At 43.5% G+C, this 25,563-nt stretch overlaps 1 protein-coding gene across 1 annotated transcript in view; it reads right to left on the reverse strand.

The window, feature by feature from the left end:
* Positions 1–25,563, reverse strand: part of LOC140202854 (E3 ubiquitin-protein ligase RBBP6-like) — an 88,617-nt gene that overhangs the window by 4,896 nt on the left and 58,158 nt on the right. Inside the window, 7 exon segments of the mRNA XM_072268318.1 lie at positions 7,135–7,236; positions 15,862–16,221; positions 16,849–16,906; positions 16,989–17,049; positions 18,155–18,242; positions 24,786–25,171; positions 25,402–25,505. Of these exon segments, the coding sequence (XP_072124419.1) occupies positions 7,135–7,236; positions 15,862–16,221; positions 16,849–16,906; positions 16,989–17,049; positions 18,155–18,242; positions 24,786–25,171; positions 25,402–25,505 (1,159 nt within the window).

The following is a 25,563-nucleotide window of genomic DNA, read 5'->3' on the forward strand; positions in this document are numbered from 1 at the left end:
GGGCCAGATTTGATTTGCTCAAATAGCAGGGAATAATAGGAATTAAGAATGTGGAACCGTACAGCACATGAACAGGGATTTCAGCACACAATATTGGTCCAGGCTAATTGAACATTAAATGCCTAAATAAATAATCCCTTCAACATACACTACGTCCCTATACAATCATTCCCGGCACATTCATGTGCCCAGGTGCCCTGCTTGTTTTTTCCCCAGTGATACAGTACGGAGTAGGCCCTTCTGGCCCTTTAAGCCACACTGCCCGCCAGATTAACCCTACAATTTATAATGACCAATTAACCTACCCAGTACATCTTCGTACTGTGGGAGGAAAGGAGGACCCAGAGAAAATTCACACATTCCACAGGGAGGACAGACAGAGACTGTTTACAGAACTGCACCAGAATTGAACTCTAACCTCTGGAACACACCTTTAACTGTAATAGTGTCACACTAACTGTTACACTTCCACCAACCCAGCAGTACATTCAAGGACCCACCATTCAAAAGAAATTGCCTTGTACATTTACTTCAAATTCTCCTTTAAATTTAACCCTAGCACCTTAAAATGCCAGCTTAAAGTAGGCATTTGACCCTGGGAAAAAGATGTCAATTGTCTTCTGTATCTATGCCATTCATAATATACAGTAAACTTCTATAATTACCCCAACATAACAGAAAACAACCCCTTTTTGTCCAACTTCTCCTTCTAGCACAGCACACTAATCCAGGCATTCTAGTAAATCTCTCTACTCCCTGCAAAGCCTTCTTATAATGGAGTAATCAGAATCAAATGTAATACCCCAGATGCAGCCCAACTAGTTTTATGCTAAATAGTGGATGAACTGAGCAAGTCAGGTAGCAGATACAGAAATGAATAATAAACAGTCAACATCTCAGGCCAAGACCCATCATCAGGAGTTTTATAAAGCTGCAACTTCCTCACACCTGAACTCAATGCCTTGACTAGCATGCCAGATGCTTTCTTTATACCACCCAATCAACTTATGCAGCCACTTTCAGAGAGCTAGGCTCTTGGACTTCCCAAAATCTCTCTGTAGATCAGTGTTGTTAAGGGTCCTGCAATATACAGTGCACAATTTCATTTGATTTCCCTATTAAACTTGGCCAGATTAAACTCCATCTGTCCATAGCTAGAATTGATCTAAATCCCGTTGCATCTTTTGGCAACATCCTACAGTACCCAAAATATCATTAATACTTGTATCATCTGCAAACCCATTCACAATTTTATGCGTCATTTATATGTATCACAAACAGAGATGCCAACGTGAATCCTTGCAGAACCCAGTCGTCATGGAACTTCAGGTAGAGTAAGTGCTACCCTCTATCTTCTATGAGTAAGCCAATTCTGAATCCAAATGGCCAAGTCACTAAAGATGCCCTTCAGCTTAATCTTCTGAATGAGCCCACCAAATGGAACTTGTCAAATGACAAAAATCAACATCCACAACTCTACCGTCAATCACCTTTGTCATCTCCTCAAAAAAACTCAAGTGAAGTTTGTAAGGCACAACTTGCCCCACGAAAAGCAATGCTAACTGGGCATGGTTTTCAAATTGCTCATACCCTCAGAAAACTCTCCAGTAGCTCTCCAATCCAGGATAATCCAGATTTCCCTTCTTGAACAATAAAACAATAATGCTGAGTTTATTCTAAAGTTACACCTGGTATTGCTTAATGCAACTTATAATACAAGTACAGGTTTCCCCCGCCATCCGAAGGTAGAGCGTTCCTATGAAACTGTTCGTAAGCCAGAATGTCGTGAAGTGAAGAAGCTATATTTATATAGGAAAAATTTGTGAGCATTCGCAGACCCAAAAAATAACCTACCAAATCATGCCCAATAACACATAAAACCTAAAATAACAGTAACATATAGTACAAACAGGATTGATATGATAAATACACAGGCTATATAAAGTAGAAATACTTTTCTACAATCATTGCCGCACTGTTCTCAGTAGCGAAAATCTCACGGAAGCACTCTCGGCAGAAACACTCTCTCCAGTAATCTTTAAGCTATGAAGCTGCCAAATCATACCAAATAACACATAAAATTACACAGCCTATATAAAGTAGAAATAATGTATGTAACACAGTGTAGTATCACTTACGGGAATTGGGAAGACAGCGCCGAGCACACTGATGATGGTTTGTTAGGCTGAGTTGTCGGAGGTTGGGGTGGTGCAGTGGTCCTCACCCCAAATCGATACCGATCCGCAAAAAATGCAGTGGTACAGTGGTGGCCGGAACACACCAAGCATATCTTTTAAGAAAAAAGCCGAAATAAACAAGCTGATTAGGTGCTGAGTGGCACATAATTAACTAGCTTGTTTATTTCACCTTTTTTCTTAAAGGTGTTGGGTGCATCCCGGCTACCGCTGCATTCTCCGCGACAATGTATCGGTCCGCGGCCCGGGGGCTGGGGTGTCAGGACACTGGGGTGTCATCAGGGCGAGCAGGTCATCTTCTTCTATGTCTGCCTGCCTCGATGTCGAAGGTCCAGGATCGTCGTCTGCTGTGGCAGGCTTGAAAAATGACAGTATGCTTGACTACTTAGCCTTGCGCATTTTTCTATCATACAGTTCTTTGTAAGAACTCAAACCAACTTGCAAATATGCCCTAAACTGACATACTCTTTCAAAATTAAAGTCGTACTTTTCTGCAATAATTGCAGCGAAAATCTCATGCAGTTGCTTCACGTTCAGTTCCTGGACGACTTCACTTTCGGTCCGTTTGCTACTGCATTCGGTTTTGATTGTTATCCTTTCCTCTTCCAACTGCATCAGCTCTTCATCTATCAGTTCTTGGTCATGGGATGCCAAAACCTCTTCAACATCAGCTGTGTCAGCTTCCACAAGCCAAACTCACTTTTGCCAAATTCACCATGATCGAAACGCTAGTTTTCCGCTAAGTGTAACACCCTTACGAGCTCTTTTTAGTCTTTTCCGATACCTTAGAACTCATCTTGCTAACAGCTCCTCACAGGCACATGTTTAAGCAATACCGGCTAGAATGCAGTTCCGAATCCGGGGGGAGGAGCTTGGCTGTTCGGGGTGCATGCTGCCTTTTTTCTGCGCACTGCCTTTTTTCGTAACAGTGAAAACACCTTCTGTTAGCGAAAACAGGTAACTAATGTTGGTCTTTCGTAACAGCGAGGTTTTGTAAACATACATAGAACATAGAATAGTACAGCACAGTACAGGCCCTTTGGCCCACAATGTTGTGCCGACACTCAAACCCTGCCTCCCATATAACCCCCCCACCTTAAATTCCTCCATGTACCTGTCTACTAGTCTCTTAAACTTCACTAGTGTATCTGCCTCCACCACTGACTCAGGCAGTGCATTCCACGCACCAACCACTCTCTGAGTAAAAAAACCTTCCTCTAATATCCCCCTTGAACTCCCACCCCTTCCCTTAAAGCCATGTCCTCTTGTATTTAGCAGTGGTGCCCTGGGGAAGAGGTGCTGGCTATCCACTCTATCTATTCCTCTTATTATCTTTTACACCTCTATCATGTCTCCTCTCATCCTCCTTCTCTCCAAAGAGTAAAGCCCTAGCTCCCTTAATCTCTGATCATAATGCATACTTTCTAAACCAGGCAGCATCCTGGTAAATCCCCTCTGTACCCTTTCCAATGCTTCCACATCCTTCCTATAGTGAGGTGACCAGAACTGGACACAGTACTCCAAGTGTGGCCTAACCAGAGTTTTATAGAGCTGCATCATTACATCACAACTCTTAAACTCTACCCCTCAACTTATGAAAGCTAACACCCCATAAGCTTTCTTAACTACCCTATCCACCTGTGAGGCAACTTTCAGGGATCTGTGGACATATACCCCAAGATCCCTCTGCTCCTCCACACTACCAAGTATCCTGCCATTTACTTTGTACTCTGCCTTGGAGTTTGTCCTTCCAAAATGTACCACCTCACACTTCTCTGGGTTGAACTCCATCTGCCACTTCTCAGCCCACTTCTGCATCCTATCAATGTCTCTCTGCAATCTTTGACAATCCTCTACTCTATCTACAATACCACCAACCTTTGTGTCATCTGCAAGCTTGCCAACCCACCCTTCTACCCCCACATCCAGGTCATTAATAAAAATCATAAAAAGTCCCAGAACAGATCCTTGTGGGACACCACTAGTCACAATCCTCCAATCGGAATGTACTCCCTCCACCACCACCCTCTGCCTTCTGCAGTCAAGCCATTTCTGAATCTACCTGGCCAAACTTCCCTGGATCTCATGCCTTCTAACTTTCTAAATAAACCTATCGTGTGGAACCTTATCAAATGCCTTACTAAAATCCATATAGATCACATCCACTGCACTACCCTCATCTATATGCCTGGTCACCTCCTCAAAGAACTCTATCAGGCTTGTTAGACACGATCTGCCCTTCACAAAGCCATGCTGACTGTCCCCGATCAGACCATGATTCTCTAAATGTCTATAGATCCTATCTCTAAGAATCTTTTCCGACAGCTTTCCCACCACAGACGTAAGGCTCACTGGTCTATAATTACCCGGACTTATCCATACTACCTTTTTTGACCAAGGGGACAACATTCGCCTCCCTCCAATCCTCCGGTACCATTGCCGTGGACAACAAGGACATAAAGATCCTAGCCAGAGGCTCAGCAATCTCTTCTCTCGCCTCGTGGAGCAGCCTGGGGAATATTCCATCAGGTTCCTGGGACTTATCTGTCTTAATGTATTTTAACAACTCCAACACCTCCTCTCCCTTAATATCAACATGCTCCAGAACATCAACCTTACTCATATTGTCCTCACCATCATCAAGTTCCCTCTCATTGGTGAATACCAAACAGAAGTATTCATTGAGGACCTCGCTCACTTCCACAGCCTCCAGGCACAACTTCCCACCTTTATCTCTAATCGGTCCTACCTTCACTCCTGTCATCTTTTTCTTCACATAATTGAAGAATGCCTTGGGGTTTTCCTTTACCCTACTCGCCAAGGCCTTCTCATGCCCTCTTCTTGCTCTTCTCAGCCCCTTCTTAAGCTCCTTTCTTGCTTCCCTATATTCCTCAATAGACCCATCTGATCCTTGCTTCCTAAACCTCCTGTATGCTGCCTTCTTCCACATGACTAGATTTTCCACCTCACTTGTCATCCTCACTTCACCCTACCATTCTTTATCTTCCTCACTGGGACAAACTTATCCCTTACATCCCGCAAGAGATCTCTAAACATCGACCACATGTCCATAGTACATTTCCCTGCAAACATCATCCCAATTCACACCCGCAACTTCTAGCCTTATAGCCTCATAATTTGCCCTTCCCCAATTAAAAATTTTCCTGTCCTCTCTGATTCTATCCTTTTCCATGGTAATGCTAAAGGCCAGGGAGCGGTGGTCACTGTCCACCAGATGCTCACCCACTGAGAGATCTGTGACCTGACCAGGTTCATTACCTAGTACTAGATCTAGTATGGCATTCCCCCTGGTCGGCCTGTCCACATACTGTGACAGGAATCCATCCTGGACACACTTAACAAACTCTGCCCCATCTAAACCCTTGGAACTAATCAGGTGCCAATCAATATTAGGGAAGTTAAAGTCACCCATGATAACAACCCTGTTATTTTTGCACCTTTCCAAAATCTGCCTCCCAATCTGCTCCTCTGTATCTCTGCTGCTACCAAGGGGCCTGTAGAATACCTCCAGTAGAGTAACTGCTCCCTTCCTGTTCCTGACTTCCACCCATATTGACTCAAAAGAGGATCCTGCTGCATTACCCACCCTTTCTGCAGCTGTAATAATATCCCTGACCAGTAATGCCACCCCTCCTCCCCTTTTTCCGCCCTCTCTATCCCTTTTAAAGCACTGAAATCCAGGGAACGTTCAAAAAGCGGGGGACACCTGTATTTCAAACTATGGCATATTGGGATCTACAGAAAGTCCCAGGAAAGAAGTTTCCCAGGAACTTCAAGGAGGAGCAGCTTAGGAGAACCAATGGTGCCTAACGGTGATTCCTGTGCTTGCATCTTCTGAAACAGCTCTATTTCCATCTTTCTCGATTTTTCCCTTAGGGTTCTTTTTAAGACCCTGACCTTGAACACACTGAGTACGGTTCTTTGCGGGAATGGGACCTGCTCTAGGGGTTTCACAACTGGCCGTTATTCGGCACACCAGGAGTGCAACCTAAGAGCTTTGCTCGCCTTCAGATGACGGATATTTCATGGCTCTGAAGACAGGAGGATTGGAGGTCAGTGTGTTGTGAGAGTCGGAAGATTTAGCTAAGACTGTGTAGCCTGGAGACGCCTCGGAAAAAGCGACACAATGGACCTGCGTAAACCAGCGAGTTGTTTGTTATGTCTCCCCACTGTGAAATGGGGGCACCCCTTCCTCCCTTATTAGGGAGAGAGAGTGCCAGTGGTATGTCGAATACTGGGTGAATGAGGAGTCTTTGGTATACTGCAAGTCTGTGTCTTTGCTATTGCTTTGCACATGCTTGAATGCTCAGTGGTGGGTGTTTCTTTTTTTTGCCGGTGTGGGGAGGGGTGATCGTTGCTTGTTGCCGCTTATGCCAGGAGGGAGGGGAGCTGGCGGGGACTTTGGGGTTTTAACATTTAACTGTCATTTATTGTTTTTCATGGATGGTTGCAAAGAAAAAGCATTTCGCGATACATAATGTATACATTTCTCTGACATTAAATGTACCTTTGAAACCTTTGAAAAGTGATTAACTCCATATCATTGCATTCACTCAAACACCATCACAGAAATGGCAGAGGCCGAGATGCATCTCTTCTCCAGGAAGATTTCAAACTTGTTATGTAAACCAGTGTGCAATGAAATTCCTTGCTTGCATCACCCTTGTAGAGTATACAGTATATGATAGTGATAAATACACCATATGCAAAAACAACATAACGAAGCAAAAAAATGGGGGAAAATAGCAAATTGGTGAGGAGCTTTCATTTCCCAAGACTGCCAGTTTTCCTATGCCTGTACTTCCATGAGCTTATGCTTCCACTTAGAGGACAAATATCAGAGCTTCAGAATTTCTATTTTGTAACCTGCCGCAGGATGAACTCAAAACTATTCATAGACCCTATTAGAATAAATTACCTGGAGTAGGAGCGCCGCCGTTCCTTTTGTATTTTTCTGTACTCCATTAATTCTTTAGCAAAGTCATTTGTGAACTCATCAAGTTTTGACTTTTTCTTCTCTCTGAGGTACGGAGAAGATGAAAGAGAAAAAAAAATTAAATCAATAATTGAGGGACTTCAAATCTTCCACCCAGCAATCATATTTATGATCCATATCAGAAAGGAATAAGTGTAGGTATATCCCCAGGACCTGACTAAGGAAGCCAAGGTGGGGTCACAGTTTTTTTTTGTCTTTGTTGGCCATTGGCAAGGTACCAGAACACAGAAGCATAGCTAATGTTGTAGGGATTCAATTTATCATGATAGTGAAGAAAGTTGCTTATATGGACTTTAGTAATTAATGACAAGCTTCCGTCTGGTAGACTACTCCAGAAGGGTGAGGCACAAGGGATTTGAGTTGTGCTAGTGAAATGGATCCAAAATTGGCTGGGTGATAGGAAGCCATAGTCATACTTTATTGATCCCGGGGGAAATTGGAAATTGGAAGCAAGGGTAGTGGTGGACACGTGTTTCCTTGACATTTAGTGTGCAAGAGGTCAGTACTTAGGATCTTGGTTGCTCATATTATTTAGATAAGTTATAAAAATTATTTGAATGAGAATATAAGGGATATGATTAAGTCTGTAGATGATACAAAATTAGATTACAAAGGCAACAAGGAATTTAAAGATACAGCAGCACATAAATCACCTAGAGTTGGGTGGAGCAACAGCAGAGATAGTATCCAATTATAAAATTAGAGAGATATTGTACTTTTGGAGGCCAGATTCTGTTAGACGATGTAGATTAAGGGTTGAGACCTTAGCAGCAATGGAGAGACAGAGGTGCAAACCCATAACTCTACGAAAGTGACTTAACAGATGGGTAGTCATGAGAAAAACACTTGGAATGTTTCACTTCATGGGCCAAGGCACCGAGTATGAGAATTGGGACAGTTGTACAAAATATTGATTAAGCTACACTTGGGAGTTATGTGTACAGTTCTGGCCGTTACACTATATACCGGATTTATTCTCACTGGAACAGACATCGAGGAGAAGTGACCTTATTTATTGAGGTTTCACAGATTCACCACCCTCTGGCTAAAGATATTCCTCCTCATCTTATGTCCTTGTATTTTGAAGCCGTGCCCTCTAGTCCTAGACTGCAGGCACTATTAGGCATATCCTCTCCACATCCAATATTTGAAAGGTTTCAAATCAAATTCCCCTCTCATTCTTGTAAACGTCAATGAGTATAAGCCCAGAGTCATCAAGCACACATCTGTTAACACTTTCATTCTTGGGATCATTTGCGTGAACCTCCTATGCGCTCTCCAATGCCAGCATTTTCTTTCTTACAGAAGGGGCCCCAAATGGCCGACAATACTCCACAGTGTGGTGTGACCAATGCCTTATAACATCTTAGCATTATCTCCTTGCTTTTATTTTGGCAGATGGAGTTTAATGCTGATAAATGTGAGGTGCTACATTTTGTTAGGACTAATCAAAATAGGACATAAATGGTAAATGGTAGAGCATTGAAGAATGCAGTAGAACAGATGGATCTAGGAATAATGATGCGTAGTTCCCTGAAGGTGGAATCTTATGTGGATAGGGTGGTGAAGAAAGCGTTTGGTATGCTGGCCTTTATAAATCAGAGCATTGAGTATAGGAGTGGGGATGTAATGTTGAAATTCTACAAGGCATTGGTATGGCCAAATTTGGAGTATTCTGTACAGTTCTGGTCACCGAATTACAGGAAAGATGTCAACAAAATTGAGAGAGTACAGAGAAGATTTATTAGAATGTGTCACCTCCTAAGTTACAGAGAAAGGTTGAACAAGTTGGGTCTTTATTCTTTGAAGTGTAGAACGTTGAGGGGGGACTCGATAGAGGTATTTAAAATTATGAGGGGGATAGATAAGAGTTGACATGGATAGGCTTTTTCCATTGAGAGTGGGGGAGATTCAAACAAGAGAACATGAGTTGAGAGTTAAAGGGCAAAAGTTTAGGGGTAACATGAGGGGGAACTTCTTTACTCAGAGAGTGGTAGCTGTGTGGAACGAGCTTCCAGCAGAAGTGGTTGAGGCAGGTTCGATGTTGTCATTTAAAGTTAAATTGGATAGCTATATGGACAGGAAAGGAATGGAGGGTTATGGGTTGAGTGCAGGTCAGTGGGACTAGGTGAGAGTAAGACTTCGGCACGGACTGGAAGTGCCGAGATGGCCTGTTTCCATGCTGTAATTGTTATATGGTTATATGGTATATTCTAGTCCTCCTGAAATGAATGCTAACATTGCATTTTTCGTCCTTACTATTGACTCAACCTGAAACTTAAATTTTAGGGAATCCAGCAGTGGGCCCCTTTCCACCTGATTTCTGATTTTGCTCCCCATTTAGAATAGTCTCTGCTTTTATTTCTTCTATCAACTGCATGACCATACACAACTCACACTGGTATTCCATCTGCTGCTTTTTTGCCCCTTCTCCTATTCTGTTCAGGGAGTTCTGCAGACTCTGTGCTTCCTCAACACTACTTGCCCCTCCACCTATCTACAAACCTGGCCACAAAGCCATCAGTTCATTATTCATATCATTGTGATATAGTATAACATGTAAAGAAGCAGTCCCTCTGGAACACCACTAGTCACCAGCAGCCAACCAGAAAAGGATCCTCATGGGTGGTTCCTTGGTGAAAGCCTTCTGAAAATCCAGGTAAACAAAATCACCGACTCTCTTTTGTCTATTCTGAATTCCAACTGATTTGTCAAACAAGATATTCCCTAAGGAAACCATGTTGACTTTGATATATTTTGTCACCAGCTTGCAAGTACCCTGAAACTTCACCTTAATAATGGACTCCAATGTCAGGCGAAATGGCCTATAATTCCCTGACATTTGCCTTCCTCCCTTCTTAAACAGAGCAGTGACATTTTCTTCCACTGTCTGGATGACAGACTTGGGTGGAGCACCAAAACAGACACTGTGTACAACGACCAGAGTCACCTCTTCTTCCTGAGGAGACTGAAGTCGTTAGGAGTATGCAGGCCTTTCCTTCACATTCTACCAGTGTGTTGTCGCCGGTACAATCTTCTATGTGGTGGTGTGCTGGGGCAATGGCATCAACATGGGTGATGCCAACAGGCTCAATAAACAGATTAGAAAGGCTGGCTCTGTTATAGGAGTGAAACTGGACACACTGGAGGCTGTGGTAGAACAAAGTACCCTACAGGAATTTTGTCCTCTTTCGCCCACACCTCAGTGAGTTCCGCGTTTGCCGTGACGCTGAACTCTTCTTCCGCCGGCTCCATCTTCAAGCCTACTTCTTCGGCAAGGACTCTCCCACCCCCACTGATGACCCCTTCTCCCATCTTCAACCCTCCTCCTCTTCATGGACACCCCGCTCTGATCTTCTGCCTGCTCTGGATCACTTTATTGCTAACTGCTGACGGGACATCAACCGTCGATTTCACCACACCTTGTTCCCATTCCAACCGCAACCCTTCTGAATGCTCCGCTCTCCACTCCCTCCACACTAATCCTAACCTTGCTATAAAATCCGCCGATGGGGGCGGGGGGGTGCTGTTGTAGTCTGGCGTATTGACTTCTACCTTGCCAAGGCACAGCGACAACTCGCAGATACCTCCTCTTATTTACCCCTCGATCATGACCTCATCTCCCATCCACTGCTACCAACCTTATAGTTCCCACACCCCGCACTTCCTCTTTCTACCTCCTGCCCAAGACCCACAAACCTGCCTGTCCAGGTAGACCCATTCTCTCAACTTGCTCCTGCCCCACTGAAATCATTTCTGCATACCTCAACACTGTTTTATCTCTCCCTTGTTCAACCCCTTCCCACGCTCTGAATTTTTTCAATGATTTTTAAGTTCCCTGGCCCCTACCGCTTTATTTTCACCATGGATGTCCCTCCATCCCCCAACAGGAATGTCTCAAAGCTCTCCGCTTCTTTTTGGATTCCAGACCTAACCAGTTCCCCTCTACCACCACTCTCCTCTGTCTAGCGGAATTAGTCCTTACTCTTAATAATTTTTCCTTTGGCTCCTCCCACTTCCTTCACACTAAAGGTGTAGCCATGGGCACCCGTATGGGTCCCAGCTATGCCTGCCTTTTTGTTGGTTTTGCGGAACAATCCATGCTTCAAGCCTATACTGGTATTCGTCCCCCACTTTTCCTTTGCTGCATCGATGACTGCATTAGCGCTGCTTCCTGCACGCATGCTGAGCTCGTTGACTTCATTAACTTTGTCTCCAACTTTCACCCGGCCCTCAAGTTCACCTCGTCCATTTCCGACACCTCCCTCCCCTTTCTTGATCTTCCTGTCTCCATCTCTGGAGACAGCTTATCTACTGATGCCTACTATAAGCCTACGGACTCTCACAGCTACCTGGACTATTCCTCTTCTCACCTGTCTCTTGCAAAAATGCCATCTCCTTCTTACAATTTCTCCGTCTGCACCGCATCTGCTCTCAGGATGAGGCTTTTCATTCTAGGACGAAGGAGATGTCCTTTTTTAAAGAAAGGGGCTTCCCTTCCTCCACCATTAACTCTGCTCTCAAACACATCTTTCCCATTTCATGCACATCTGCTCTCACTCCATCCTCCCTTATTCCCCTTGTCCTCACCTACCACCCCACCAGCCTCCAGGTCCAACATATAATTCTCCGTAACTTCCGCCACCTCCAACGGGATCCCACCACTAAGCATAGCTTTCCCTCCCCCCTCTTTCTGCAGGGATCGCTCCCTACGCAACTCCCTTGTCCATTCGTCATCCCCATCCCTTCCCACCGATCTCCCTCACGGCACTTATCCTTGTAAGCGGAACAAGTGCTACACATGCCCTTACACTTCCTCCCTCACCACCATTCAGGGCCCCACAGTCCTTCCAGGTGAGGCGACACTTCACCTGTGAGTTGGCTGGGGTGATATACTGCGTCCGGTGCTCCCGGTGCGGCCTTCTATATATTGGCAAGAGCAGATGCAGGCTGGGAAACCGTTTCGCTGAACACCTACGCTCTCCATCACAGAAAGCAGGATCTCCCAGTGGCCACACATTTTAATTCCACGTCCCATTCCCATTCTGATATGTCTATCCACGGCCTGGCTCTTCTACTGTCAAGATGAAGCCATGCTCAGGTTGGAGGAACACCTTATATTCCGTCTGGGTAGCCTCCAACCTGATGGCATGAACACTGGCTTCTTTAACTTCCGTTAATGCCCCACCTCCTCTTTGTACCCCACCCCTTATTTATTTATTTTAATTATTTTTTTCTCTCTCTCTCCCTCTCACTCCTTGCCCATCCTCTGGGCTCCCCTCCCCTTTCTTTCTCCCTGGGCCTCCTGTCCCATGATCCTCTCATATCCCCTTTGCCAATCACCTGTCCAGCTCTTGGCTCCATCCTTCACCCTCCTGTCTTCTCCTATCATTTCGGATCCTCCCCTCCCACTTTCAAATCTCTTTCCATCTCTTCTCTCAGTTTGTCCTTATGGCAAGGCTTTCGGCCCGAAACGTTGACTGTACCTCTTCCCATAGATGCTGCCTGGCCTGCTGCGTTCACTAGCACTTTTTATGTGTGTTACCCTACAGGAAATCCTTGCAATTCTGGACAATATTTCTCACCCTCTGCATGCCACCTTGGCTGAACAGAGGAGCACTTTTAGTAATAGACTAAGACAACAGTACTGGTCCAAACAGCATTATACAAGGTCATTCTTACTCTCGGCCATTAGGCTCTATAACAGGTCAACCTACAACTGGAGAACTGATGACCTGCTCCAATTAGACTGCTTGTGGTAACTTTTTTTCCCTTTCTACTTCTCTTCCAATATCTATATCTGTGCACTTGCAATGCTACGACACTGTAATTTCCTTTGGGATCAATTCAGTATCTATTTAATGCCTCCACAATCTCTTCAGCTACCCCTTTCAGAAGCCTGCAGGGTAGACCATCTGGTCCGGATGAATCATCTACCTTCAGACTTTTCAGCTTCTCAAGCACCTTCTCCTTAGTTACAGCAACTACACTCACTTCTATCACTGATAATCTCAATTTTCTGGCGTACTGATGGTATCTTCCACAATGAAGACAGGGGGAAAATATGTTTGTCCACTATTTCCTTGGCTCCCATTAATACCTCTCCAGCGTTATCAGTGGTCTGAGATCTTCTATCGTCTCTCTTTTACTCTTTACATATCTGAAAAAAAATTCTGCTATCCTCTTTTGTATTAGGCTAGCTTACCTTCATATTTCATGTTTTCTCTCTTCATTGCCTTTTAGTTGCCTTCTGTTGGTGTTTAAAGGCTTCCCAATCCTCTAGTTTCCCACTAATTTTTACTATAATGCATGTCCTCACTTTCGCTTGAATGCTGTCTTTGATTTCTTTTGTCAGCCACAGTTGACTTGTCCTCCTTTTAGAATGCTTTCCATTTACATTCTTATATCTTAGAATGTAATTTACCTTTCAAATTACTCCCAGAAACTCTAACCACTGTTGTCTGCCCTTATCCCTTTAAATTAGCTGGAAGAGATGGTCATATTTTCCCCAGAACTAGATTTTGAGGTGAGGAGTGAGAAATTTAGAGGTCCGAATAATTTATCATCCATCCCCTCACAGAGTAGTGAATATTTAAAAATGAGATTTCAGAGAAGGTATTGGAGATATTAATGTTTAAAAGAAACCTGGACATGGAAATGTACCCCAGGCTACTGTGGGAGGCGATTGCTGACCCTCTGGTGATGATCTTTGCATGATCAATGGGGACGGGAGAGGTTCTGGAGGATTGGAGGGTTGCGGATATTGTTCCCTTATTCAAGGAAGGAAGTAGAGATAGCTCAGGAAATTATACACCAGTGAGTCTTACTTCAGTTGATGGAGAAGATCCTGAGAGGCAGGACTTATGAACATTTGGACAGGCATAAAATGATTAGGAATAGTCAGCATGGCTTTGTCAAAGGCAGGTTGTGCCTTATGAGCCTGACTGAATTTTTTGAAGATGTGACCAAACACATTGATGAAGGTAGAACCGTAGATGTAGTGTATATGGATTTCAGCAAGGCATTTGATAAGGTACTCCACGCAAGGCTTATTGAGAAAGTAAGGAAGCATGGGATCCAAGGGGACATTGCTTTGTGGATCCAGAACTGGCTTGCCCACGGAAGGTGGTTGTAGACGGGTCATATTCTGCATGCAGGTCGGTGACCAATGGTACCTCAGGGATCTGTTCTGGGACCCTTACTCTTCATGATTTTTATAAATGACCTGGATGAGGAAGTGGAGGGATGGGTTAGTAAATTTGCTGATGACACAAAGGTTGGTGGTGTTGTGTATAGTGTGGAGGGCTGTCAGAGGTTACAGTGGGGCATTAATAGGATGCAAAACTGGGCTGAGACATGGCAGATGGAGTTCAACCCAGATAAGTGTGAAGTGGTTCATTTTGGTAGGTTTAACCAATTTCCCCCAGGATCAACACAGTATGACGACGACGACGGCTACTACAACAACAACAAATATGACGGCAGAATATAGTATTAGTGGTAAGGATCTTGGCAGTGTGGAGGATCAGAGGGATCTTGAGGTCCGAGTGCATAGGACGCTCAAAGGAGCTGCGCAGGTTGCTTCTGTGGTTAAGAAGGCATAAGGTATATTGGCCTTCATCAATCGTGGAATTGAATTTAGGAGCCGAGAGGTAATGTTGCAGCTATATAGGACCCTGGTTAGATCCCACTTGGAGTACTGTGCTCAGTTCTGGTCACCTCACTACAGGGAGGATGTCGAAACCATAGAAAGGGTGCAGGAGATTTAAGGATGTTGCCTGGATTGGGGAGCATGCCTTATGAAAACAGGTTGAGTGAACTCAGCCTTTTCTCCTTGCAGCGACGAAGGATGAGAGGTGACCTGATAGAGGTGCATAAGATGATGAGAGGCATTGATCATGTGGATAGTCAGAGGCTTTTTCCCCAGGGCTGAAATGGCTGCCACAGACTGCACATGTTTAAGGTGCTTGGGAGTAGGTACAGAGGAGATGTCAGAGGTAAGTGTTTTTTTTTTAATGCAGAGAGTGGTGAGTGTGTGGAAAGGGCTGCTGGCAACGGTGGTGGAGGCAGATACAATAGGGTCTTTTAAGAGACTTTCGGATAGGTACATGGAGCTTAAAAAAATAGAGGACCATGGGTAAGCCTAGTAATTTCTAAGGTAGGGACATGTTTGGCACAACTTTGTGGGCCGAAGGGCCTGTATTGTGCTGTAGATTTTCTATGTTTCTATGGATAGGAAAGGAGTATAGATATATGCCCAAATCTGAGCAAATAGGATAAGAATATAAATAATAGGCATGGAAGAGATGGGCTGTCAGGGCTTATTTCCATGCCATACATTTCTGTGATTTTATCACTCTATAATGTGTTTGCTGCTGAATTATACAACCCAACACGTCAAAGTGCATATCATTGCAAGTATTTGTAACTGCAGATACACCTGTAGTGGTTTAAAGCCTATGTATTCTTCAATTAATTTTGCAATACAGCTGAACTATGGTAACACTAAGAGCTTAATTACAGCTAGTATATATCCCTTAAATTGCCCTACTGCACAAGCTGTGGAGCACTAACACATAGAAAGCTAAAACTTAAACCAAGTGTTTTGACAAATACTACAGACTCTGAAACCAATGTTCATTCACTTACTCTTCCTTTAGCCGTCGTTGCTCCCGGTAGAACTCCTCCCTGGACAGTGGAGGTGCTTGCGTGACAGTAGGTATGACACTGGCAGGAGCTGATGGTGTAGCAGGAGGTATCCATGGGGCAGATATTGTAGCCTGTGCTGGAGGGAATCCAGGAGGAGGGACAGTAAATCCTGTAGGAGGGGGTTGGCCTGGAGGAAACTGTGGAGGAAACTGAGGAGGAGGTACGCCTGGAGGAAGAGGAACTGGGTGAGGTGGAGGAGGGTACAGGGTTGGGGGAGGCACATAGACAGGGGGAGGGTTTGCGATTCCCTGTGTCCGACTTCGTGGAACTCGATCACTCTGATGCCCTCTGTTGGATGGTCTAGTGAAGCAGATTTAAAAACAAATATCAAATGATGAGACAAAGAACCTGCAGATACACAAGTACCCAAAACTGATTGTCAATACTTAGTGCAGTTGCCGTAAATACAGACATACAAGTTATTCTTAAGCATTTTCAACTAAGTACTGCCATGTTTTGGGCAGAGACCCTTCATCAGGAATGGAAAGGAAGGGAGCAGAAGTAGAGGGGAAGGATGTACAAATTACAAGGCGATAGGCAAGACCAGGTGATAGGGTTGGGGAATGAAGTAGGGAGCTGAGAGTAGATAAATGGAGGTGGTAAAGGACTAAAGCAGGATAAATCTAATAGGAGAGACCAATGGACCATGGAAGAAAGGGAAGGAGGGGAACCAGAGTGAGATGATAGGCAGGTGAGAGGGTAAACAGAATGAGAAACAGAAAAAGAGGAGAGAAAGGGGGGAAATTAGCAGAAGTTAAAGAAATTGATGTTCATACCATCATGTTGGAGACTACCTAGATGGAATATGAGCTGTTTGGCCTCTACATAGGAATACAGCTATGGAAAGACAACAGAAGTCCTAACATTTCATGGTTCTCTAGCCAGAAGATACAACTCCAGAGTGTGGATGCAGTCTTTCTTACTTACACTTCCCAACCTGATCTGTTTCCTGGTGGCCGAACACCACTTGTTCTCATTGGCTGAACTAAAAAAAAAGTAATGGATGTTTAACTAGATTTTACAATTGGAAGTCAATCTGACAAGCATTTCCTAAGTATACACCATACCTGTTGTAGGTATGGATTGTCCATGTGAAGCAGGATGACCAAGAACAGGAACCTGATAACCCTGAAAATACAATAACAATCAAGCTTAATGGTATACATCACTGACTAGGAAATAGAAATAGACCAAAACTGGAATTAACAATTATTGGTCATCCCTGAAGTCCATTAAAGCTCTATAAAACAATGATAATCTAGTAGTTTTAACTATGAAATTGATCTTTATTTTTAGATTGCTTTAATTCCCCAAATTGCCAGAGTTGATGGAGGTGAGGCAGATACAATTTTCTTGCTTAAATGGCATTTGTACTGGCATACAGAAAGGAGAGATGTAGAGGCATATGGGCTTAATGCAAGCAAATGCATTTTGCAATCGGCATGAATGAGATAGGCCAAAGTATGTTCCTTGTGCAGCCTGTTTTACGACTATGACTCTATTGCTGCGCTGAGAGTTCAGTGTAGCTCAATGCAGTACTGATCTTGAATCCAGAGTTAAAAATTTCAAACACATATAGAGCAGTGAACTATGCTCTTCCAAAAGTATTCACTTTGGAGAATTCTAGTGATTTAAATACTAACCCACACTCCAAACTCTAAGTGCACAAAATATCAAATACCTCCAGTCTCAAAATATAATTTCATACTTCACTTCAGAAGTGACCAAAAGTTACAACTTTGCAACAATCCACCAAAAGAAAATATCAACTTCTTGACAGGTAGAAGATAAATAAATTATTAGTGGGACAGACTACAAAGAAACATCACATTTAAATGTGCATACCTCCAACCAGTTTTAGATTAATATTTACAACTCATCATTATGTAGATCTAATGATGCCATTGACATTACAAAAACTCAGGAAATTTTTGAATAAGTGAAGTAAATAAAGCTGCAGATACTGGAGAGATAAAAATGCAGGAAATCAGCAGATTAAGCAGAGCATGGAAAATAATTAAATGTATCAGGTCATAGACCCCTCATTAGAAATGGGGGAAGGGAAAACATACTTTTGAAGTGCAATAATTAACGTATCAACCAGATGGCATTATCAAAAACTCGTCACGACAGCAACTCTGGTCTCACACTGGCAGAGATGTACACTTCCTCCTATGTAATCTTTCTTCATTCATCAGTGCCATATACTATAACAGACAAGATCTGTAAATACCTTAAGTGCTGAAGTACTGCTTGTGGACATGGATGGATTAGCAGTTGTTATTCCAGAAGTAACGGTCACAGTTGATTTGCCAATTTCACTGAAATAGAAATATCATTTGTTGCTTTCAAATACAAACAAGATTTACTAGTTACTGTGGGAAGATAAGATCTGTAACCAAGTTCAAAGTATACAAGGATTTTCCACCCCAGATCATCACAAAAGGCAATAAATCATCCATGCAACATAACGAACAAGACCTAATTCTGCCGTCGACATACATTAAAGACAACCGAAAAAAATCTGGAGGCGTCTCTTGACAGTCTCATTATAACTGAATATACAATTGGATGTTAAATTGTAATGGTATGAAGGGGGGAGAAAAATGGAAACCAAATTACAGATTAAAGTGACAATATGCACTGCTCAAAGTTGTAGACTTTGGTTGCAGATCAGTTTTATTGAATCTGTTTATTATTTTTCTATAGATTTATTGAGCATGCCAAGAAAATAAACCTCAGGGTTATATATGGTGACATATATGCACTTTGATAATAAACTTTGAACTTTGAGATTGTCCCTTCAATCTCTAAGGGGACCTACTCATATCCTGGTTATTCTTCCACTCATGATTTTTATAGAATTCCATGGGATTTTCCTTAATTTTCCTCCATGTAGCAGGATCCTCTTTTGAGTCAGTATGGGTGGAAGTCAGGAACAGGAAGGGAGCAGTTACTCTACTGGGGGTATTCTATAGACCCCCTGGTAGCAGCAGAGATACAGAACAGCAGATTGGGAGGCAGATTTTGGAAAGGTGCAAAAATAACAGGGTTGTTATCATGGGTGACTATAACTTCCCTAGTATTGACTGGCACCTGATTAGTTCCAAGGGTTTAGATGGGGCAGAGTTTAAGTGTGTCCAGGACGGATTCCTGTCACAGTATGTGAACAGGCCACCTGGGGGAATGCCATACTAGATCCAGTATTAGGTAATGAACCTGGTCAGGTCACAGATCTCTCAGTGGGTGAGCATCTGGGGGACAGTGACCACCGCTCCCTGGCCTTTAGCATTATCATGGAAAAGGACAGGATCAGAGAGGACAGGAAAATTTTTAATTGGGGAAGGGCAAATTATGAGGCTATAAGGCTAGAACTTGCGGGTGTGAATTGGGATGATGTTTTTGCAGAAAAGTGTACTATGTACATGTGGTCGATGTTTAGGAATCTCTTGCAGATGTTAGGGATAAATTTGACCCGGTGAGGAAGATAAAGAATGGTAGGGTGAAGGAACCATGGGTGACAAGTGAGGTGGAAAATCTAGTCAGGTGGAAGAAGGCAGCATACAAGAAGTTTAGGAAGGATCAGATGGGTCTATTGAAGAACACAGGGAAGCAAGAAAGGAGCTTAAGAAGGGGCTGAGAAGAGCAAGAAAGGGGCATGAGAAGGCCTTGGTGAGTAGGGTAAAGGAAAACCCCAAGGCATTCTTCAAACAACAGTAATTCTGCAGATGCTGGAAATTCAAGCAACACACATCAAAGTTGCTGGTGAACGCAGCGGGCCAGGCAGCATCTCTAGGAAGAGGTAGAGTTGACGTTTCAGGCCGACTCTACCTCTTCCTAGAGATGCTGCCTGGCCTGCTGCGCTCACCAGCAACTTTGATGTGTGTTGCAGGCATTCTTCAATTATGTGAAGGAAAAAAGGATGACAGGAGTGAAGGTAGGACCGATTAGAGATAAAGGTGGGAAGATGTGCCTGAAGGCTGTGGAAGTGAGCAAGGCCTGCAATGAATACTTCTCTTTGGTATTCACCAATGAGAGGGAACTTGATGATGGTGAGGACAATATGAATGAGGTTGATGTTGTGGAGCATGTTGATATTAAGGGAGAGGTGTTGGAGTTGTTAAAATACATTAGGACAGATAAGTCCCCGGGGCCTAACGGAGTATTCCCCAGGCTGCTCCACGAGGCGAGGGAAGAGATTGCTGAGCCTCTGGCTAGAATCTTTATGTCCTCGTTGTCCATGGGAATGGTACCGGAGGATTGGAGGGAGGCGAATGTTGTCCCCTTCTTCAAAAAAGGTAGTAGGGATAGTCCAGGTAATTATAGACCAGTGACCCTTACGTCTGTGGTGGGAAAGCTGTTGGAAAAGATTCTTAAAGATAGGATCTATGGGCATTTAGAGAATCATGGTCTGATCAGGGACAGTCAGCATGGCTTTGTGAAGGGCAGATCGTGTCTAACAAGCCTGATAGAGTTCTTTGAGGAGGTGACCAGGCATATAGATGAGGGTAGTGCAGTGGATGTGATCTATATGGATTTTAGTAAGGCATTTGACAAGGTTCCACACGGTAGGCTTATTCAGAAAGTCAGAAGGCATGGGAACCAGGGAAGTTTGGCCAGGTGGATTCAGAATTGGCTTGCCTGCAGAAGGCAGAGGGTCATGGTGGAGGGAGTACAATTAGATTGGAGGATTGTGACTAGTGGTGTCCCACAAGGATCTGTTCTGGGACTTTTTATGATTTTTATTAACGACCTGGATGTGGGGGTAGAAGGGTGGGTTGGCAAGCTTGCAGATGACACAAAGGTTGGTGGTATTGTAGATAGAGTAGAGGATTGTCAAAGATTGCAGAGAGACATTGATAGGATGCAGAAGTGGGCTGAGAAGTGGCAGATGGAGTTCAACCCAGAGAAGTGTGAGGTGGTACATTTTGGAAGGACAAACTCCAAGGCAGAGTACAAAGTAAATGGCAGGATACTTGGTAGTGAGGAGGAGCAGAGGGATCTGGGGGTACATATCCACAGATCGCTGAAAGTTGCCTCACAAGTGGATAGGGTAGTTAAGAAAGCTTATGGGATGTTAGCTTTCATAAGTCGAGGGATAGAGCTTAACAGTCGCGATGTAATGATACAGCTCTATAAAACTCTGGTTAGGCCACACTCGGAATACTGTGTCCAGTTCTGGTCGCCTCACTATAGGAAGGATGTGGAAGCATTGGAAAGGGTATAGGAGATTTACCAGGATGCTGCCTGGTTTAGAGAATATGCATTATGATCAGAGATTAAGGGAGCTAGGGCTTTACTCTTTGGAGAGGAGCAGGATGAAAGGAGACATGATAGAGGTGTACAAGATAATAAGAGGAATAGATAGAGTGGATAGCCAGTGCCTCTTCCCCAGGGCACCAGTGCTCAATACAAGAGGACATGGCTTTAAGGTAAGGGGTGGGAAGTTCAAGGGGGATAATAGAAGAAGGTTTTTTACTCAGAGAGTGGTTGGTGTGTGGAATGCACTGCCTGAGTCAGTCGTGGAGGCAGATACACTAGTGAAATTTAAGAGACTACTAGACAGGTATATGGAGGAATTTAAGTTGGGGGCTTATATGGGAGGCAGGGTTTGAGGGTCGGCACAACACTGGGCCGAAAGACCTGTACTGTGCTGTACTATTCTATGTTCTATGTTTAACATTGTCTGCCAATGATTCTATCAGGGCCCCCTTGTGTTTTTTCTAAATCAATTTTATGTAATTTCCTATATTGTTCATATTCCTCAATGACTCCCTTTTCCAGTTGCCTACAGCAGTAATATGCTTTACTTTATATTTTCCACAACTCTTCAAAACCTCTTGCCATTCTGACCTTCCCCATCACAGTTGGCCTTGAACTCTACCTTCCAGTCAGCCTGAACTTTTAACACTTCTCATTAACAAGGCATTTTTGCCCACTGGACTGTTTATCGTAACAGTCTCTAGATTTTATAGAGATTGCTATGTGTGAAAATCCCATATCAGCAGTTTCTGAGATACTAACAGCCTTGCCTGGCACCAACAGTCATTCCATGGTCAAAGTCACTCAGATCACATTTCTTCCCCATTCTGATGTTTGTCCAGAACAACTGAACCTCTTGACCACGTCCGCATGCTTTTCTGCACTGACTTGCTGCCACATGATTGGGTGATTAGTATTTGCATTAACGAGGTACACAGACATACCTAATAAAATGGCTACCAACAAAATGCACAATTAGGCGGGAGGAGAAATGGCAGCGCGCCTGCGTGTGCGCAGCTCTCTGGTGAAAAATGATGTCGTATCTGTTAAATAGGGGCCATGGACAATTCTGATTTGATGGAGAATGGACGTGAAAGCACAGAGGAACATCTGGAGAAACTTCTGAAACGCCCGTCCGCTGTTGTCGTTACTCTGTGGTCAGGAATCTTTCGGAGGGTAGGCCTCAAAATCCCTGGCCTTGCCTGCTTTTGGCAACTGAGAAGGAGATTGAATCCTTCCAACAGCGCCATGCTCAGCACTCGGTGTCGGACAGCTGATCAGAGCTCGAAGTTTTCGGACGACTCAGAGTCGGATTGTGGTCGGCATGGCAGGGAGAGTTTTTCTTCTTTCTCCCGTCTGCGTGAGATGTGGGACATTTGAGAAACTTTGAACTTTACTGTGCTCACGGACTTCTTCATCAAGTTATGGTATTGTTACACTGTTTGTAACTATATGTTATAATTATGTGGTTTTGTCAGCTTTCTCAGTCTTGGTTTGTCCTGTGTTTTGTGATATCACACCAGAGGAAATAACGTCTCATTTCTTAACGCATGCATTAGTAAATGACAATAAAAGAGGACTACTTGTCTTCATAATCATGATTACATTATCAAACTGTGGCATCTCAAATGCTTCTGAATGGTCTACTAGAAATCAGAATGGGCAGACTTTGGAATTGTTCAAGAGGCTTTTACAACCTAATACGAACTTCAGTGGATGGATAAGAGACTGGCAGGTTAATATTGTGATTCCTTCATGGTTTTTTACCAACTTATGAACATAGAACATAAGAGCACAGTACAAACCTTTCTACCCACGATGTTATGCCGACCTTATAGCCTACTCTACTATCAATCTAACCGTTCCTTCCCACATAGCATTCCATGTTTCCATCATCCACTGCATATCGAAGAACTTAATTATCCCTAATATATCTGCCTCTACCACCACCCCTGGCAGAACATTCAATGATCTTTGCACTCTGTAAAATACCTACCTCTGACATTCCCCCCCCCCGCCATACTCTTTTCCAATTACCTCAAAATTATGTCTCCTCGTATTAACCATTTCCGTACTTGGAAAGTCCCTGGCTATCCATACAACCTTATCTTGCATTCCTCTCATCCTCTTTCTCTCCAGAGACAAAAGCCCAAAGCTCGCTCAAGCTTTCTTCACGAGACATTCTCTCTAATCCAGGCAACATCCCAGTAAATCTCCTCTGCACCCTCTCCAAAGCTTCCAAATCTTTCCTATAAGTCAACCAGAACTGAATAAAATATTTCTAGAGTGGTCTAACTAGGGTTGTAGAGTTGCAACATTATCTCATGGTTCTTGATTTCAATCCCCGACTAATGAAGGGCAACACACCATACACCTTCTTAAGAACTCCAAGTTTGTGCAGCAACTTTGAGCGATCTATGGATGTGGAAATCAAGATCCATCTATTCCTCCACACTGCTAAGAATCCTGCCATTAACCCTGAATTCTGTCTTCAAATTAGACCCTCCAAAGTGAATCAGTTTATACTTGTCTGGGTTGAACTCCTGCCACTTCTAAGCACAACACTGCATCCCTCAATGTCCTACTGTAACCCTTGACAACCTTGTACACTATCTACTTCTCCACCAACCTTCATGTCATTTGCAAACTAACTAACCTACCCTTCTTCATTCAAGTCATTTATAGACATGACAAAGCAAGGATCCCAGAACACCACTGGTCACCATCTAGAATCATCCTCTGCCTTCTATGGGTAAACCAATTCTATATCCACAAAGCCACTTTGTCCTGGAGCTCATGCCTCTTGACTTTCTGAATGAGCTTATCATGGCACACTTCATCAAATACACATACACCACAACCACTGCTCTACCTTCAATGTGCTTCATCATAACTCAAGCAATTCAAACAGGCTCCTGATGCATGACCCAACCTTCAAGGGCCAGCTGAGTATTTCTAATCAGATTATGCTTCTCCAAATGTTTGTAAATTTGTATGCTTAGCAATACAGCACAGTGTAGGCTCTTCCAGCCCTTAGTGCCACCCATCCCCAGCAACTCCCCACAAACCCGATTAACCCTAACCTAATCATGGGACAATTTACAATTACTAATTATCTTACGTCTTTGGACTGTGGAAGGAAACCGGAGCACCGGGGTAAAACCCACACATTCCACAAGAAGGACACAAGAAGGACTTCTCACAGAACAGCACCAGAATTGAACTCCAAACTCTGCAAAGTCCTTTGCTGTAACAGCATTGTGCTAACTACTGCACTACCATCGGTACCCAATCCTGCAATTTTTTCCAATAATTTGCCCACCACAGAAGACAGTCTCATTGGTCTATAATTACTTACTCTCTTTCATTGTCTAAGAATTAGCTGCACAGCTAAATCTTGTCACTCTCTATACTGAAGGAAAAGGATGATGAAATACTGATGAAAGCATTGCAAAGAACCACGTAACTGAATATGCAGAGAGACACAATGGACCGACAGCTACTCCTGCACAGAAACCCTTATTCTTACCAATGGCTTATTAAATAATTTTCATAAGATGATTTTATAATCTTTAAGATGTTCTTACAATAATGTAACTTACTGAATGTCTCCTTCCTCGTGTTTTGAAGGTAACCGATGAATATGAACAGCAGCCGTTAAAACATCTGGAGCAGGGATGCTCGCAGCAGAGGAATCTCGATTCACTTTCACAGGCGAAGAAGCACGTACTGGGACGGAGGCTGCACTTGGAAGGGAGACTGGAATAGAAACGTGCCCAGGAACATTGGTGACTGGCACATCCACTGACTTTGAGATGGCTGGTCTGGTTAAGGGCAAAACAGCCTGAGGGTTGATGGGAGGCAATGGTCTCAAGCTGGGCTGCTGATTTTGCAATTGATGGGAAGCTAGCCGTTGATGCTGCTGGGTCAGCTGCTGTTTACGAGTTCTTTTTGTATAGCCAGTTTCATTTTTGAAGTTGTTGACAGCCTGTAAAACAAAGGATTTTTCCTCTATAATTGTTCAGAAATTTCACCCTCCTGTTCCCTTGGTTAAGTTTATAGAATTTTGTTTTAATGATAACAGGGATTTTGCTTACACTACAGACTAATGAATAATAAATGCTTAGGGATTAATCTCTTAACTCATTAGATTTTGGATTGATAAAATACTGGTCATTAAATTTTCAATTCAAGCAGACCATCAATTCTGAAGTATACCTGTCTTAAAAATTTGTTTGCAATTAAAGCATCAGGAGAAACATCTGTCTGGTGGCAAGTAGGGCAGGTGTGTTCATCAGACTCAAGCAGTGATGTTCTGATACCTGCAGGTAGGAGAAAAACAACCAATTCATTAGCAGTAAAACACAAAAAAAAAGGATA

The sequence above is a fragment of the Mobula birostris genome, chromosome 9 (assembly GCF_030028105.1).
Source record: "Mobula birostris isolate sMobBir1 chromosome 9, sMobBir1.hap1, whole genome shotgun sequence".
NCBI lineage: Eukaryota > Metazoa > Chordata > Chondrichthyes > Myliobatiformes > Myliobatidae > Mobula > Mobula birostris.